Below are 16623 nucleotides of genomic sequence, written 5' to 3'. Positions count from 1 at the left end.
ACCGATCTCGCTGAACTGATACTGTATATAGTCTGGTTTTTATATGAAATTTTAGGTGATTTGATTTCCAAATTTTACTTAACCTAGCCATTGTCTGATTTGCTTTTTTCAGTCTTTCACTAAACTCTAATTCTAAAGACCCTGTATTGGAGATCATGGTTCCTAAATACTTGAATGTTTCTACCTCATTAATCCTTTCTCCTTCCAATGATATTTCATCTTCTATTGCATACTCTGTTCTCATCGTCTCTGTCTTTCTTCTATTTATCTTTAGCCCCACCTCGTGTGATATTTCATGCATTCTGCTAAGCAAGCATTGCAAATCCTGTGGTTTTCTGCTAAGGACAGCATCATCAGCATACTCTAGGTCTGCTAAATTCCTATCACCAATCCAGTCTAATCCTTCTCCACTATCTCTGACTGTTCTACACATTACATGAGGAGGATAAACAAAATAGGTAACAACACATTCCCTTGGAGTTCTCCGCTGTTCATTGGAAACTCACGTGATAAGACTCCATTAACTTTAACTTTGCACTTGCTATGCTCATGTACAGACTTAATCAAATTAGATTTGTTCCGTAACTGGAATACAAATGTACGCTATTTATTTAGGGGTATTACTTTTTGCGAAGCTGAAATGACGAGCCATTAAAATTTAGCTAGGGTTAACTACCCACACCACTAGTTAGGGGGGAATGGGGTTTAGCTTGCTACCACTCCCACTTTTACACCGGTGATTTAGCTCACTTTACTTTTGGCTCGGGTGGAGAGAGATTGTATCCACTCTTCCTCCTTGCCTATTTTGGAGTGCCATTAATTTTTGTCTTTTAACTTACTTTTCCTATATGTATACTGTATATATATGAAAACATTCTTAATGTTGTGTATATATATATATATATATATATATATATATATATATATATATATTATATATATATATATATAGAAATGTTGTAAGTTTCCTTTTCAGTGCTTTTGCTGTGCGTGTCATACGTATACGACAGGTTCTCAAGACACTGGCGTAAGGTCGTGGAACCTTCCCTTCCGACCTCTCCCCCTTGTCCATCGGTCTTCCCGTCGGCATATAACCTACCGTTGACTCGGCCCCCGCCGCTGGGAAACAGTCATTATTTGGATCATCCTCATTCAACTGTTGTCTACGCCTTTCCCTCTTCCTATGGAAAACATGTATTACTGAGCGAAGGGAGTTTGGCCTCAGAGATTGACTATGGTTTTTCTCTTCTCAAGGCTGTTCACCTTTCATGGGCCTCCTACAGTGTACTAACGGGGGGGAGCACCTTTCCTGTTCGCAGGTTAGGTTGCGCTTACGATTGTTTTCTCAATTATTTAAGTGAAATTATAATTGTTTGTAATTTTAATTTTTCAGCTTCAACTTTTCAGCTTCTTCTCCGTGGGGAACACTTCCCTTCGAAGGATCAGTGGTTCTTCCTATTAGTGGATATTTTTCCATCCATCCATCCATATACCAAGGCACTTCCCCCAATTTTGGGGGGTAGCCGACACCAACAATGAAACAAAACAAAAAGGGGACCTCTACTCTCTATGTTCCTTCAGCCTTATCAGGGACTCAACCGAGTTCAGCTGCTACTGCTAGGGTGCCACAGCCCAACCTCCCACATTTCCACCACAGATGAAGCTTCATAATGCTGACTCCCCTACTGCTGCTACCTCCACGGTCATCTAAGGCACCGGAGGAAGCAGCAGGGCCTACTGGAACTGCGTCACAATCGCTCGCCATTCATTCCTATTTCTAGCACGCTCTCTTGCCTCTCTCACATCTATCCTCCTATCACCCAGAGCTTTCTTCACACCATCCATCCACCCAAACCTTGGCCTTCCTCTTGTACTTGTCCCATCAACTCTTGCATTCATCACCTTCTTTAGCAGACAACCATTTTCCATTCTCTCAACATGGCCAAACCACCTCAACACATTCATATCCACTCTAGCCGCTAACTCATTTCTTACACCCGTTCTCTCCCTCACCACTTCGTTCCTAACCCTATCTACTCGAGATACACCAGCCATACTCCTTAGACACTTCATCTCAAACACATTCAATTTCTGTCTCTCCATCACTTTCATTCCCCACAACTCCGATCCATACATCACAGTTGGTACAATCACTTTCTCATATAGAACTCTCTTTACATTCATGCCCAACCCTCTATTTTTTACTACTCCCTTAACTGCCCCCAACACTTTGCAACCTTCATTCACTCTCTGACGTACATCTGCTTCCACTCCACCATTTGCTGCAACAATAGACCCCAAGTACTTAAACTGATCCACCTCCTCAAGTAACTCTCCATTCAACATGACATTCAACCTTGCACCACCTTCCCTTCTCGTACATCTCATAACCTTACTCTTACCCACATTAACTCTCAACTTCCTTCTCTCACACACCCTTCCAAATTCTGTCACTAGTCGGTCAAGCTTCTCTTCTGTGTCTGCAACCAGTACAGTATCATCTGCAAACAACAAATGATTTACCTCCCATTCATGGTCATTCTCGTCTACCAGTTTTAATCCTCGTCCAAGCACTCGAGCATTCACCTCTCTCACCACTCCATCAACATACAAGTTAAACAACCACGGCGACATCACACATCCCTGTCTCAGCCCCACTCTCACCGGAAACCAATCACTCACTTCATTTCCTATTCTAACACATGCTTTACTACCTTTGTAGAAACTTTTCACTGCTTGCAACAACCTTCCACCAACTCCATATAACCTCATCACATTCCACATTGCTTCCCTATCAACTCTATCATATGCTTTCTCCAGATCCATAAACGCAACATACACCTCCTTACCTTTTGCTAAATATTTCTCGCATATCTGCCTAACTGTAAAAATCTGATTCATACAACCCCTACCTCTTCTAAAACCACCCTGTACTTCCAAGATTGCATTCTCTGTTTTATCCTTAATCCTATTAATCAATACTCTACCATACACTTTTCTAACTGCACTCAACAAACTAATACCTCTTGAATTACAACACTCATGCACATCTCCCTTACCCTTATATAGTGGTACAATACATGCACAAACCCAATCTACTGGTACCATTGACAACACAAAACACATATTAAACAATCTCACCAACCATTCAAGTACAGTCACACCCCCTTCCTTCAACATCTCAGCTTTCACACCATCCATACCAGATGCTTTTCCTACTCTCGTTTCATCTAGTGCTCTCCTCACTTCATCTATAGTAATCTCTCTCTCAATTGCAATTCTTGTTTTATTAGTTACTCTCCGCTCCCCTTCTCCCGTCAATGTCAACCGGGAAGGGAGGGCACAATACTTATTTTATGTTTGTTCCCTCGGTGGTCTCTCTTCCTGTCGCAGACTAGATGTTCCTCCCGAGGGAATTTTCTGTTACATAATCTATTTTATTTTTTCCCGGTTAGCGATGCAGTTTTCTTCGTTCGACTTAGAGTGCCGATGAAGCAGAGCTGTTCTGTTCATACCTGTGGAATCTGGTGTCACTGCCGTCCCTCAGAGTACGTCATCATGGGCGTTATCCCTTCTCTTAGAAGTATGCCCGTGGCAACACCTGATCAGCCCTTCATCTTCGTGGAACTAGCTCTGGCTACGCTTCCTCAGGTAGCACTCTTGTCAGTTCATCTTAGAGCACTACCAAGAGGTTCGCCTCCAGGAGTTGGACAACTTTCCCTTACAAGGGAGAGTTTTCCTCCACAGGCGCGAGGTTGTTTCTCCCTTCCGAGGGAGAAGTTCCTGCATCTTCATCACTTCATCGACTCCGACTGCTCTTGCTGTCTTTGCCTAGACTACGCTCCCTCCTTGCTAAGTCTCTCTTCCTTCGGGGGTGGAGCAGTCTTAGGCAAGTCTCTCCTGCAAAGAGACTTCTCTTCGGAGGATTGCTACTGCTGAGGGTCAGCTAGCTGGTCCACCGGCCCTCATGGGCGTCATCTGTTCCTGGACCTTCTCCTGACGACGCTGCAGCTAGTCCTTGGACTTTGGTCCCGGGCTTTTCTGTGGATCCTTTGCGATCTCCATCGGTGGATGTTCGCCCTTCCAAAGGGCACATCCCAGTTCCTGATTGTCCTACCAGCTGACCTGCTGACGTACCAGTGCAACCTCACCACAGAGAGCAACGTTTGCCAGCGCACCAGCCAACCTACGATCACCGGCGCAACAGAGCGCACCGAAGCTCAGTACGCACCCGTGCAACTTCAATCTCCTGCTCGCCTAATGATATCCTGCGCCTACGCGCCAGTACTCTACTCCACCTGCGCCCCAGCGTTCTCCTGCACCTGCGCGCCGGTGCTCTCCTGCTGTCACCATCGTTGTCTTTCGCACCACCGATTTCTGCGCACCAGCACTATTCTGCACGCGCGCCATCGTTGTCCTACACGCCAGCGCTCTCCTCCACGCCAGCAATCATCCGCGTGCGCCAGCAGTCTCCCGCGCGAGCGCACCAGCAGTCTCCCGCGCGAGCGCGCCAGCAGTCTCCTGTGCGAGCGCGCCAGCATTCCCGTCCCTGCACGCCAGCACTCCCGCGCGTTGGCAGCAGCCTTCCGCGTGCATGGCAGCGCGAGTTCTCGCCCGCAATCGCATGCCCAGGCACCCGCCCTTGCACAACCAGTCCGGCGCTTCTGCTCATTTTAGGGAGACTGCACAAAACCCTACACAGTGCTTTATTGCGTGCAAGCACTCTCCTGGTCACTTGCACTCTCAGATCCAGCGCTTGCCAATACGCCAGCGCTCTTCTGCGCTCTCAGATCTAGCACTCTTCTGCGCTCTCTGATCCAGTGCTCTCCTGCGCAGTTGCAGCCCCAGATCCAATGTGCCAGCGCACCAGTGCTTGCCAAAGAGCCAGCGCTCACCTGCGCACCAACGCTTGCCTTCTCTTTTGCGCATTCACCAGAAACTGAGGTGTATCACTTAACTGTATCCAATAATAATCCATGTAATATTCACATTTTAGTGTTGTATCTATAATTGAAAACTTAGCGAATTATAATCTTATGCATTGTTTATATTCAAATCTGTTAATCAACCCTGCTCAGTCCGTCGTCAACCTCAATATTCAAATCAGGCATGCCACCGAAGGATATTTCATATTTACTGTATTAAAAGAAACAATTATTACTTGATCTATCATTTTCCAATTAGCATATTAATTTCAATGCAGTATTATTTGAAATGCTTTTCTCGTTATTTTATTTGCTTGTACTGGGAGTTGAATCGCATAACTGGAGTTTCGTTCATGTTACCGATACATGTTATTTTATAGTTGAGAGTGAGTGATTGAGTGAGTGAGTGTGTCATCTGTTGAAAAGTAATCGAGCGCAGTTTTTTTTTCTTTTATTCAAAAGAAACAATTATTGCAATTTTTATTTTTTTTAGTTTAGAAAATAAGCTGTATTTCTGTTTAAGAAAGCATAGATAACGTACTGCGCAATAGACATCACATAAGAACTTCTAGAGTAGCAGCGTAGGCTACGAGTCTTGAACGAAAACACTGAACACTTACAGCAAGTCTAGTTAAGCTGTACTGTAGTAATATTACTGTACATAAATTACAGTAATATACAGCACATCAGCGAGTTTTAGGTTACAGTACAGTATTACTAGATAGGAACAACTTATGTTATACAGAAAAGTAAGGGGATGATGATGACTCGGTAAACTTGACCTTAGCATAATACTGTACTGTAACCTTACTGTGTCCAGTACACAGTGTACAGGTGTGCAAATGTACTGTATATTGTATGTATGATTATAATCTGTTGTAGAAACCAAATTAAAAAAAAATTTAGGCAATATTTACTGTGTTAATCATCAGCTTGGGTAGCCATCGTGGCAAGGGGCAGTGACTTTTTAGGTTAGGAGGTAGCCCACCCTAGTGTAGTATTTATTCGCGAAAATTCGCTTTATGCGAATGTGTCTGTAACCTATCACGAAGATTGAGGCTTGACTGAAAAAGGGTTTTACCCACTCCAATATCCTGGTAAAGTCATGGTGCTTAATGTCCACACATTTGCCATGATTGCCCAGGCTGTCAACTCTAGCTTAATAAACTGAGCTCTCTCGAAATGCCATGGTACCCCTCTCATGCTTGCAGGAGATCAGAGCCGTACCTCAGGTCAAGTTCCCAGCCAGTTGGGTTTCTGACTTCCACTCGCCTAAGGGCAGTCTCCATAGTATAGTGAAAGGTTTGTATGTGTGTAGGAACAAAAATTTTGGGAGTAATTTATCCCCCCCTCCCCCAGTAATTCATGCCTGCAATCAAAAGTTATACCTCATGTAAAATGCCTATGGCCACTTTCCATCTATGCCCAAACAGTATATCCATAGTAAAGAGCTCAGGTTTGTATAGTTGGGAAAAATACATTTACTTCCAAATTTGGTATATTTTATTGGCACCATCTCTTCCTTCATGACTTTGGTCAGGCTAAACTACCTTACTTTATTGTGTTCTCAGATATGTACTTTTAACATGTTTTGAATTTTCTCGTTTTTACTATTGCTTTCATCATTATCATCAACCTTTCTCATGTCATTTCACCTCACAAGTCTCGATATCTTTATTAATTTTTGTTTTCTTTCTTTTTTAGTGCTCTTGTTTGGGGAAGTTCAGTCAAACATCAGCCACAGAAGGTTGGTAAGGAACATGTCTTAAATGATGAGGATGTAGTTCAGATATGTAAGAAGGTATAATACTACAGTAACATCTAAAATTCTATCAACAGAAGCAAAGCTGGCAGTTGAGATTCATATTTCTTTTAACAGTTTCCTTATTTTGAATTAGTTGGTAACCTTGACTGTGGGATGGGAGTATCTTTGTGTATTATAACTTTTTAATTTTTGTTCTTTGTATCGAGATATACTATACACTGTACTGTATGTTATTTTCTATATGTAGCTTTTATAAACTAAATGTTTGCTGAAAATACCCTTGCAATTTTTTTTTTTATTTGATAATTAGGCAAGAAATTTTATCTTTCTCATAATACAAAGGCACATTTAAAAGGTATGAATCTTTTAAAGTGTGAAGGAACAATTGTCAATGCCATGTATAATAATTCCTTGAGGAATCCATCTGTGTTTTAACAGGTTTAAAGAAATTGCAGTGCCTTTGTATTGAATACTTTTGAATACTGTCCTTTAAGCATAAAAACAAGTGCTGTATCATGCTTATAATTTAATTGTAAAATCATCGCTGACTGTATGGGTAGTAATGATAGACTCCCAGGTGATTAAAACATTTAGGCTTCTTTTTGGATTATTACTAGTTTAAAATGACCTTTGTAATTTTCTTATGTAGTGTAATACTGTATAAACTACAGGCAAATTCTTTATTTCTGACTGAAATTGTTTATTTTCAACAATAGTTGTTCAATAATATACCTCTCCATTTGTATGGTTTGTGTAGGACACACTGCAGCCACGCTGCTTTTGCCCTTTACTTTGTGCTGTCCATGGGAAGATGGTGAGTGGGGTATTCTAAATCTACTAAATCTCAATATGGGGGGACATACAGCCCATCAATACACTAGTTACACAGTATGGAGCTACTTGATCTTAGCCCGGAGTAAGAGATGGAACAGGAAAGAGTTGGCCACTGTACTTCACATTATACTGCATAGTATGCATGTCTCCATATAGGACATCCCCAATACTGTTTAAGGGTACAGTAGTGACTTTAACTTATTGACTCAGATTAGTGTGATGGTGAAGAGACCCGAGAACATCGTCCCATGAAGAGATTAAATATTTGAAGATGGTGGAAAGTTGGTGTTGAATTACCATACAGTGGTGTAGAGAGGATTTCCTATGAACAAAGAATTACCATACAGTGGTGTAGAGAGGATTTCCTATGAACAAAGATTGGGTGCTATCAATCACCTAACCCTAACTATATTCCTTACCAGTTTACTTGATAAAACTGGTTCCACTACCTAAATCCAAATCTAATGTTTCTTGCCTTTTACCAATTTTTAATGAATTTCCTTTTAACATTATTGGGTATGATTGCCTTTTGTACGTTTGATTTCTTTTATCCCCATGCTACATATTGATTTATTTGAAGTATTACATCTTTTGGAGTTGTAAACATTTGTGTATTATGAACAAAGAAAGGATAGAACATATGCAAAGTAAAACCATAATCTTTATGTACAACTTAAAAATCCTTTCCATAAAAAACTCTATTTTTAACCTTTTTGGGATTTTGACCGTAGGCTTCTAATCGTGCATCACTAATTCCTTCAAAGTACGGAATTCCTTTATGTTTTTTCACGAGATGTTTCATCTTTTTTAGATCTTTCACCTTTTTGGTCTTCTTTTTAAATGAATTTTCTTTGACAAATTTCTTAGGCTTTTTAGACTTCTTTTCCTTAAGACCTTTAGTTTTCTCTCCAATATTTGTCACAGCATTATCTGCAATTTCATGGTCTTCTTGTTTCTCTTCATTTGAATCACTTGACTTAGTTGTATTTGCAACCGTTTTAATCTTGGATACTGCATTTTGTGAAACCAAGCCATTCTGTTTCATGGTAGGATTTCCCACCGAGTCTTCTGTATTACTTAAGCTTGCTAAATTATCCTTGGATTTCTTCTTTTTATTTCCCGACATATTTTTATCAGACTGTAGCTTATCAACTATTTCACTTTCATCCACAATACCATTTTTGGAGATTGTCTGCTTATCTTTATGCTTCTTTTTCTTTATTAGACTATCAGTTATACTTTCATCCACAATACCATTTTCAGAGATTCTCTGCTTATCCTCATGCTGCTTTTTCTTTTTGGGACTATCTGTTTTACTTTCATCCACAATATCATTTTCAGAGATTCTCTGCTTATCCTTATGCTTCTTTTTCTTTTTGGGACTTTCTGTTATACTTTCATCCACAATACTATTTTCAGAGATTCTCTGCTTATCCTTATGTTTCTTTTTCTTTTTGGGACTTTCTGTTATACTTTCATCCACAATATCATTTTCAGAGATTCTCTGCTTATCCTTATGCTTCCTTTTCTTTTTTGAGCTTTCCGTTATGGAAGTGTTGGTTTCTTCCACTTCATTTGTATTCTTTACCTGATCTAATAATTTTACTTCTTCCTGGGCTTGCATTTTTTTATTTGTTTTCATTCTTTTCTTTTTGAATTTCTCAATCAGGTCTGAAGTCGTTTCACTTGAACCTTCCTCTACAATGTCTTCTTCCTGGGTTGGCATTTTATCATCTGTTTCCTTACTTTTATTACTCGACTTACTATTCTCTGTAACAACTGTTTTCATCTCCTCTGTGAGTGATTGCTCCTTTTCATCTACATTTACAGCAACAGTACTATTTTCTTCTTCAATGCCTTCCCGCAACCTCCATTTCTTTTGTTTTCTTTTTAAATTCTTTAAACGTCTTTTTTCTCGTTCCCTTTCAGCTGCCAACTCAGGATTCCTGAAAGTCAAATATATTTTGATTAGAGACCTCACAACTAATATTTTTTGTGATTAACCAACCAAACTATAAGTTAATTTTGTCCCTGATCAGCTCAGGAGTGAAAGTTATCTATAGATAATGATGATGATGATGATTTTAAATGGCTTGGTAATATTTTACAAAAATGAAAAGAGTAAAAATAACAATGTCTTCACATTAATCATATGCCATCTTCTTCCTATTTGCTTTAGATTTTTCTCAAGAATAAAGATGCCTGTAAAATGTGTGTATAACAAGAGAGAAAATGAAGTAAAAAATGTCATATTTCTGTTTATATGGAAAATATTTTGCGATGTAAACAATTCTTATTAGGCATATAATGCATAAATAGCAATTTAGGAAGGAAGACACTACCCCTGAGTAAACTTTGCAAAATATGTACAATATAAGAATCAAGAGAATAATATAAGAAATCAACATGATCTCGAGGACCAAGGAAGTAAAACCAATGATATATATTTATAGTGGGGACAGACTGAAGATACTAAACACTTAAAAGTGTAACGAATACATTACTTATGGATGGATATGTATTAAGACTAACCAAGGCACTAGCCACCCGTTGAGATACTACCACTAGAGAGTTAGGGGGTCTTTTGATTGGCCAGACAGTACTACAATGGATCCTTCTCTCTGGTTATGGTTAATTTTCCCTTTGCCTATGCACACACACACACACCGAATAGTCTGGCCTATTCTTTCCACATTCTCCTCTACCCTCATACACCGGACAACACTGTGATTACCAAACAATCTTCGTTCTTCACTGTAATTGTTCAGTGGCAAATTTTCTCTTTGTAAGGGTAGAAGAAACTTTAGCTATGGCAAGCAGCTCTTCTAGAAGGACACTCCAAAATCAAACCATTGTTCTCTAATCTTGGGTAGTGCCATAGCCTCTGTACCATGGCCTTCAACTGTCTTTTGGGTTAGAGTTCTCTTGCTTGAGGGTACACTTGGGCACACTATTCTATCTTATTTCTCATCCTCTTGGTTTGTTAAAGTTTTTATAGTTTATATAGGAGATATTTACTTTAATCTTGTTGCTCTTCTTAAAATATTTAATTTTTCTTTGTTTCCTTTCCTCACTGAGCTATTTTCCCTGTTGGAGCCCCTGGGCTTATAGCATCCTGTTTTTCCAACCAGGGTTGTAGCTTAGCAAGTAATAATAAAGTTATGGACAAGATGGATAAAGAAACTTATCCAAGAATCATAATTATTTAGCCCCATTAATTATTTCAAAATGTTGTTTAGTACACTCATTACACACAATACACAAGTGGGGAGTAAAATGGGCAATCCACTTTAACCGTCCTGTTAATAAAGCAGCCTATCATGACAAATCATACCCAAAGAGAATATAACCACATTCTATCTTACAGGTAGAACCTTTTAAAGGTGGAATGGTACCATGCCTCAAATTATGACGGAGGTCCAAAGATGAGGAAATGGAAATGCACCTCACGACACACTGAGGCTGCAAAATTGCAACCGTATTTCTGCACACTGATGTTTAATAAATTATTGAAAAAGAGCCACGACTATAGAATATGTTTATGTTGTCAATGGACTGGGTGGGTGTGTATTGTTCTACTACACAAAAAAAGCTAAAGATGTGCAATATTGTTGTAATTCTAGTGGTATTAGTTTACTGAATGTGGAAAAGTGCATGGTAACATTAAGATTTATATAAGATTTTTATATATAGGCAGATATGCAAAAAAAAAAAATATTTAGTAAAAGGTAAGGAGGTATATTTTGCATTTCTGGATTGGTGAAAGCTCATGATAGGGTTAATAGGGATGCGATGTGGATACTGATTGGTTTCCAGTGAGAGTGGGGGCAAAGCAGGTATTTGTGATATTTATTATATTTTTTTTTTGTTGATGGAGCTGTAAGAGGTAAATGCTCCATCAAGGATTAAAGGTGGTAGATGAGGGAGGTGAAACAGTTGCTATTTGCAGATACTGTATTAGTAGCAGACACAGAGGAGAAGCTGTGTCGATTAGTGACACAGTATGGAAGGGTATGTGAGATGGAAGTTGCAAGTAAATGTAGGTAAGAGTAAGGTTATGAGGTGTACAAGAAGTGAGGGTGGTACTACAATGAATATCATGTTGAATTGAGAGTTACTCGAAGTAGATTGGTTTAAGTACATGGGTTCTACTACAAATGCTGGAGGGGAAAAAGATATGTCAGAGAGTGATTGAAGAATGTAGTGTTGAGTGTAGGGAATGAAAAAGAATAGAGGGTTAGAAATGAACGTACAGAATGTTCTGCAAGAGAAGGTGTTGTACTAACTGTGATTTATGGATGCGAGTTGTGGGGAATAAAACTGACGGTGAGACAAATTGAACGTGTTGGAGATGAAGTGCCTAAGGAGTATGGTCGGTTAGAAAGAGTGAGAATGAGTGTGAGGAATGAATTAGCAGCTAGAGTTAATATGAATGTGTTAAGGTGGTTTTGCCATGTGCAGAGGATGAAAAATGGTCATGTGCTGAATGGATGAGTTGATGGGAGAAGTGCAAAAGGAAGGCCAAGGTTTGGGTGGATGGATTGAGTGAAGAAAGCCCTAGGTGACTGGAGGATTGATGTGAGAGAAGCAAAAGAGCGTGCTAGGAATAGAAATGAACGGAGAGTGATTGCAACTCGGTTCCCATAGACAAAAAAAAAAAAAATCCCCCTTTTGTTTTTTAATATCGGCTATCCCCTAAAATTGGAGGAAGTGCCATAGTAGATAGATTATTCCATGGAAAATAAAAGGCCAAGCAAAGAACCACAAGAGGTCAGTATGACAGTCACCAGTATACGAGGTATGGTTGTAGTCTGTCTAGTTATGAAAAATCTAGGATTTTAAAATTTGTATCATTCCTATCTTGGCTATACAAACCCAAGTAATATTACGGCAAGAGCTGGAAATGGCCATTGAAGAATTATCAAGGCTCTGGCAACCGCCACCCAGCATATACTGGTGGCAGGGTTGCCAGGTTGGCCTTTTTTCCGGCCAAAAAAAACTCAAATTTGACCTTTTGTATTTAAATAGGTTGGCCTTTAGTAATATGAAAAAAGCCGAGCCTTAAATACTATATTTTTGACCTTTTTCTATTAATGGGTAGGCCTTTTAAAGATGCTGTTGATTAAAAATTGACCTATTCTCATTTAGAAAACCTGGCAACCCTGACTGGTGGTACAGTTTACTGTGTTAAGTGCTGAGAGCCTTCATTTTTATTCTACTCGACACTTGCTGGGTGGATGAGGCAGACAGTGTAGGCTAAAGGACTTGGGTTTCTATGGCTAGGTAAAATACAAATTACTTTTGAAATTTGTGATTTGTTCTTACGTAAATACAGACCTTCCTCTAGTAGGGGAGTCATCATTACGAGGGAGGAAATATGTTATTTTTATTAATAAAATAAATTTTTGAATATACTTACCCGGTGATCATATAAGCTGTCAGCTCTGCTCCCCGACAGAAAAAACCTAAGGACAAAATACGCCAGCGATCGCTATACAGGTGGGGGTGTACATCAACAGCGCCATCTGTCGAGCAGGTACTCAAGTACTCCATGTAAACACAGAACCAATTTTCTCCTCGGTCCACTGGGTCTCTATTGGGGAGGAAGGGAGGGTCCTTTAATATATGATCACCGGGTAAGTATATTCAAAAATTTATTTTATTAATAAAAATAACATTTTTCAATATTAAACTTAGACGGTGATCATATAAGCTGATTCACACCCAGGGGGGTGGGTAGAGACCAGCATTACATGTTTACATTATTAAGAGCTAAGAATTTTGTATTTCATTTTAGCAGTTATTCAAAATAACAAACATAAAATAAATAAGTACCTGGTAAGGAAGTCGACTTGAACAATTACTCTGCCTTTTTAAGTACGTCTTCCTTACTGAGCCTCGCGATCCTCATAGGATGCTGTGCGACTCCTAGGAGCTGAAGTATCAAGGGTTGCAACCCATACTAAAGGACCTCATCAAAACCTCTAATCTAGGCGCTTCTCAAGAAAAGAATTTGACCACCCGCCAAATCAACCAGGATGCGAAAGGCTTCTTAGCCTTCCGGACAACCCAAAAACACCAATAAAAAACATTTCAAGAGAAAGATTAAAAAGGTTATGGAATTAGGGGAATGTAGTGGTTGAGCCCTCACCCACTACTGCACTCGCTGCTACGAATGGTCCCAGGGTGTAGCAGTTCTCGTAAAGAGACTGGACATCTTTAAGATAAAAAGTCGCGAACACTGACTTGCTTCTCCAATAGGTTGCGTCCATTATACTCTGCAGAGATCTGTTTTGTTTGAAGGCCATTGAAGTTGCGACAGCTCTAACTTCATGTGTCCTTACCTTCAGCAAAGCATGGTCTTCCTCATTCAGATGGGAATGAGCTTCTCGTATCAACAGTCTAATATAATAGGAAACTGCATTCTTCGACATAGGTAAAGAAGGTTTCTTAATAGCACACCATAAAGCTTCTGACTGTCCTCGTAAAGGTTTAGTTCGTTTTAAATAGAACTTAAGAGCTCTAACAGGGCACAAGACTCTTTCTAGTTCATTTCCAACCAAATTAGAAAGGCTTGGAATATCGAACGATTTCGGCCAAGGACGAGAAGGTAGTTCGTTTTTGGCTAGAAAACCAAGCTGGAAAGAACATGTAGCCGTTTCAGATGAAAATCCGATGTTCCTGCTGAAGGCGTGTATCTCACAGACTCTTTTAGCTGTAGCTAAGCAAACGAGGAAAAGAGTCTTTAAAGTGAGATCTTTAAAGGAGGCTGATTGTAGCGGCTCGAACCTTTCTGACATAAGGAATCTTAGTACCACGTCTAAATTCCAACCTGGTGTGGCCAAACGACGCTCCTTCGAGGTCTCAAAAGACTTAAGGAGGTCCTGTAGATCTTTGTTGTTGGAAAGATCTAAGCCTCTGTGACGGAAGACTGCTGCCAACATGCTTCTGTAACCCTTGATCGTGGGAGCTGAAAGAGATCTTTCCTTCCTCAGATATAAAAGGAAGTCAGCTATTTGAGTTACAGAGGTACTGGTTGAGGATACTGATACCGACTTGCACCAGCTTCGGAAGACTTCCCACTTCGACTGGTAGACTCTAAGAGTGGATGTCCTCCTTGCTCTAGCAATCGCCCTGGCTGCCTCCTTCGAAAAGCCTCTAGCTCTTGAGAGTCTTTCGATAGTCTGAAGGCAGTCAGACGAAGAGCGTGGAGGCTTGGGTGTACCTTCTTTACGTGTGGCTGACGTAGAAGGTCCACTCTTAGCGGAAGTGTTCTGGGAACGTCCACTAGCCATTGCAGTACCTCGGTGAACCATTCTCTCGCGGGCCAGAGGGGAGCAACCAACGTCAACCTTGTCCCTTCGTGAGAGGCGAACTTCTGCAGTACCTTGTTGACAATCTTGAACGGGGGGAATGCATAAAGGTCTAGATGGGACCAATCCAGTAGAAAGGCATCTATATGAACTGCTGCTGGGTCCGGGATTGGCGAGCAATAATTTGGGAGCCTCTTGGTCATTGAGGTTGCAAAGAGATCTATGGTAGGTTGGACCCATGTGGCCCAAAGCCTCTTGCATACATTCTTGTGAAGGGTCCATTCTGTTGGGATGATTTGACCCTTCCGACTGAGGCGGTCCGCCATGACATTCATGTTGCCTTGAATGAACCTCGTTACTAGAGACAGGTTTAGATCTCTTGACCAGGTGAGGAGGTCCCTTGCGATCTCGTACAACTTCAGAGAATGGGTCCCTCCTTGCTTGGAGATGTACGCCAAGGCCGTGGTGTTGTCGGAGTTCACCTCCACCACCTTGCCTAGAAGGAGGGACTTGAAGCTTTTCAAGGCCAGATGAACTGCCAGTAGCTCCTTGCAGTTGATATGTAACGCTCTTTGCTCCGCGTTCCAGGTGCCCGAGCATTCCCGACCGTCTAATGTCGCACCCCAGCCCGTGTCCGATGCGTCCGAGAAGAGAACGTGGTTGGGGGTCTGAACAGTCAGTGGCAGACCCTCTCTGAGGTTGATGTTGTCCTTCCACCAGGTCAGTGATGACTTCATCTTCTCGGAAATAGGGATCGAGACCGCTTCTAGCGTCTTGTCCTTTCTCCAGTGAACAGCCAGGTGAAATTGAAGGGGACGGAGGTGCAGTCTCCCTAACGCAATGAACTGGTCCAGTGATGAAAGCGTCCCTATCAGACTCATCCACTGTCTGACTGAACATCGGTCCTTCATTAGCATGTCCTGGATGCATCCTTGGGCTTGACTTATTCTGGGGGCCGACGGAAAAGCCCGAAAAGCTTGACTGTGAATCTCCATCCCTAGGTACACTATAGTTTGGGATGGGACCAGTTGGGACTTTTCCATATTGACCAGGAGACCCAATTCCTTGGTCAGATCTAGAGTCCACTTTAGATTCTCCAGACAGCGACGACTGGACGAAGCTCTTAAAAGCCAGTCGTCCAAATAGAGGGAGGCTCTGATGTCTGCTAAATGCAGGAATTTGGCAATATTCCTCATCAGTTTCGTAAAGACAAGAGGCGCCGTGCTTAGGCCAAAGCACAGGGCTTGAAATTGGTAGACAACCTTCCCGTAAACGAACCTTAGAAAAGGTTGGGAATCTGGGTGGATGGGGACGTGAAAGTAAGCGTCCTTGAGGTGCAAAGAGACCATCCAGTCTTCCTTCCTGACCGCTGCTAGAACAGACTTTGCCGTCTCCATGGCGAACGTCTGCTTGGTGACAAAAACATTCAGAGCACTGACGTCTAGCACCGGTCTCCACCCTCCTGTCTTCTTTACCACTAAGAAGAGACGGTTGTAGAAGCCCGGGGATTGATGGTCCCGGACTTTGACTACCGCTCCCTTTTCTAGTAAGAGAGACACCTCTTGCTTCAAAGCTAGCCGCTTGTCCTCTCTGTACCTGGGAGAGAGGTCGATGGGAGTCGTTGCTAGAGGGGGCTTGCGCAAGAATGGGATCTTGTACCCCTCTCTGAGCAACTTCACAGATTGTGCATCTGCGCCCCTGTTCTCCCAGGACTGCCAGTAGTTCTTGAGTCTGGCTCCCACTGCTGTCTGAAGAATGTGGCAGTCAGACTCTGCCTCTAAAGGAC

The 16623-nt window shown here is 41.3% G+C and overlaps 2 protein-coding genes across 2 annotated transcripts in view; one reads left to right on the top strand and one right to left on the bottom strand.

Annotated features, from left to right (window-relative positions):
- 128up (GTP-binding protein 128up) overlaps window positions 1-7291 on the top strand; it is a 56178-nt gene extending 48887 nt beyond the window's left edge. The window contains 1 exon segment of the mRNA XM_068392222.1: window positions 6630-7291. Coding sequence (XP_068248323.1) covers window positions 6630-6732 — 103 coding nt within the window. The 3' untranslated portion in view covers window positions 6733-7291.
- Window positions 7292-8172: 881 nt separating this feature from the next.
- LOC137657749 (protein KRI1 homolog) overlaps window positions 8173-16623 on the bottom strand; it is a 216275-nt gene continuing 207824 nt past the window's right edge. Inside the window, exon 13 of the mRNA XM_068392221.1 lies at window positions 8173-9470. Within this exon, the coding sequence (XP_068248322.1) occupies window positions 8198-9470 (1273 nt within the window). The 3' untranslated portion in view covers window positions 8173-8197. The remainder of the gene's footprint in view (window positions 9471-16623) is intronic.

The sequence above is a fragment of the Palaemon carinicauda genome, chromosome 18, assembly GCF_036898095.1.
Source record: "Palaemon carinicauda isolate YSFRI2023 chromosome 18, ASM3689809v2, whole genome shotgun sequence".
Lineage (NCBI taxonomy): Eukaryota > Metazoa > Arthropoda > Malacostraca > Decapoda > Palaemonidae > Palaemon > Palaemon carinicauda.
This window is presented reverse-complemented; position numbering and strand designations above follow the sequence as displayed.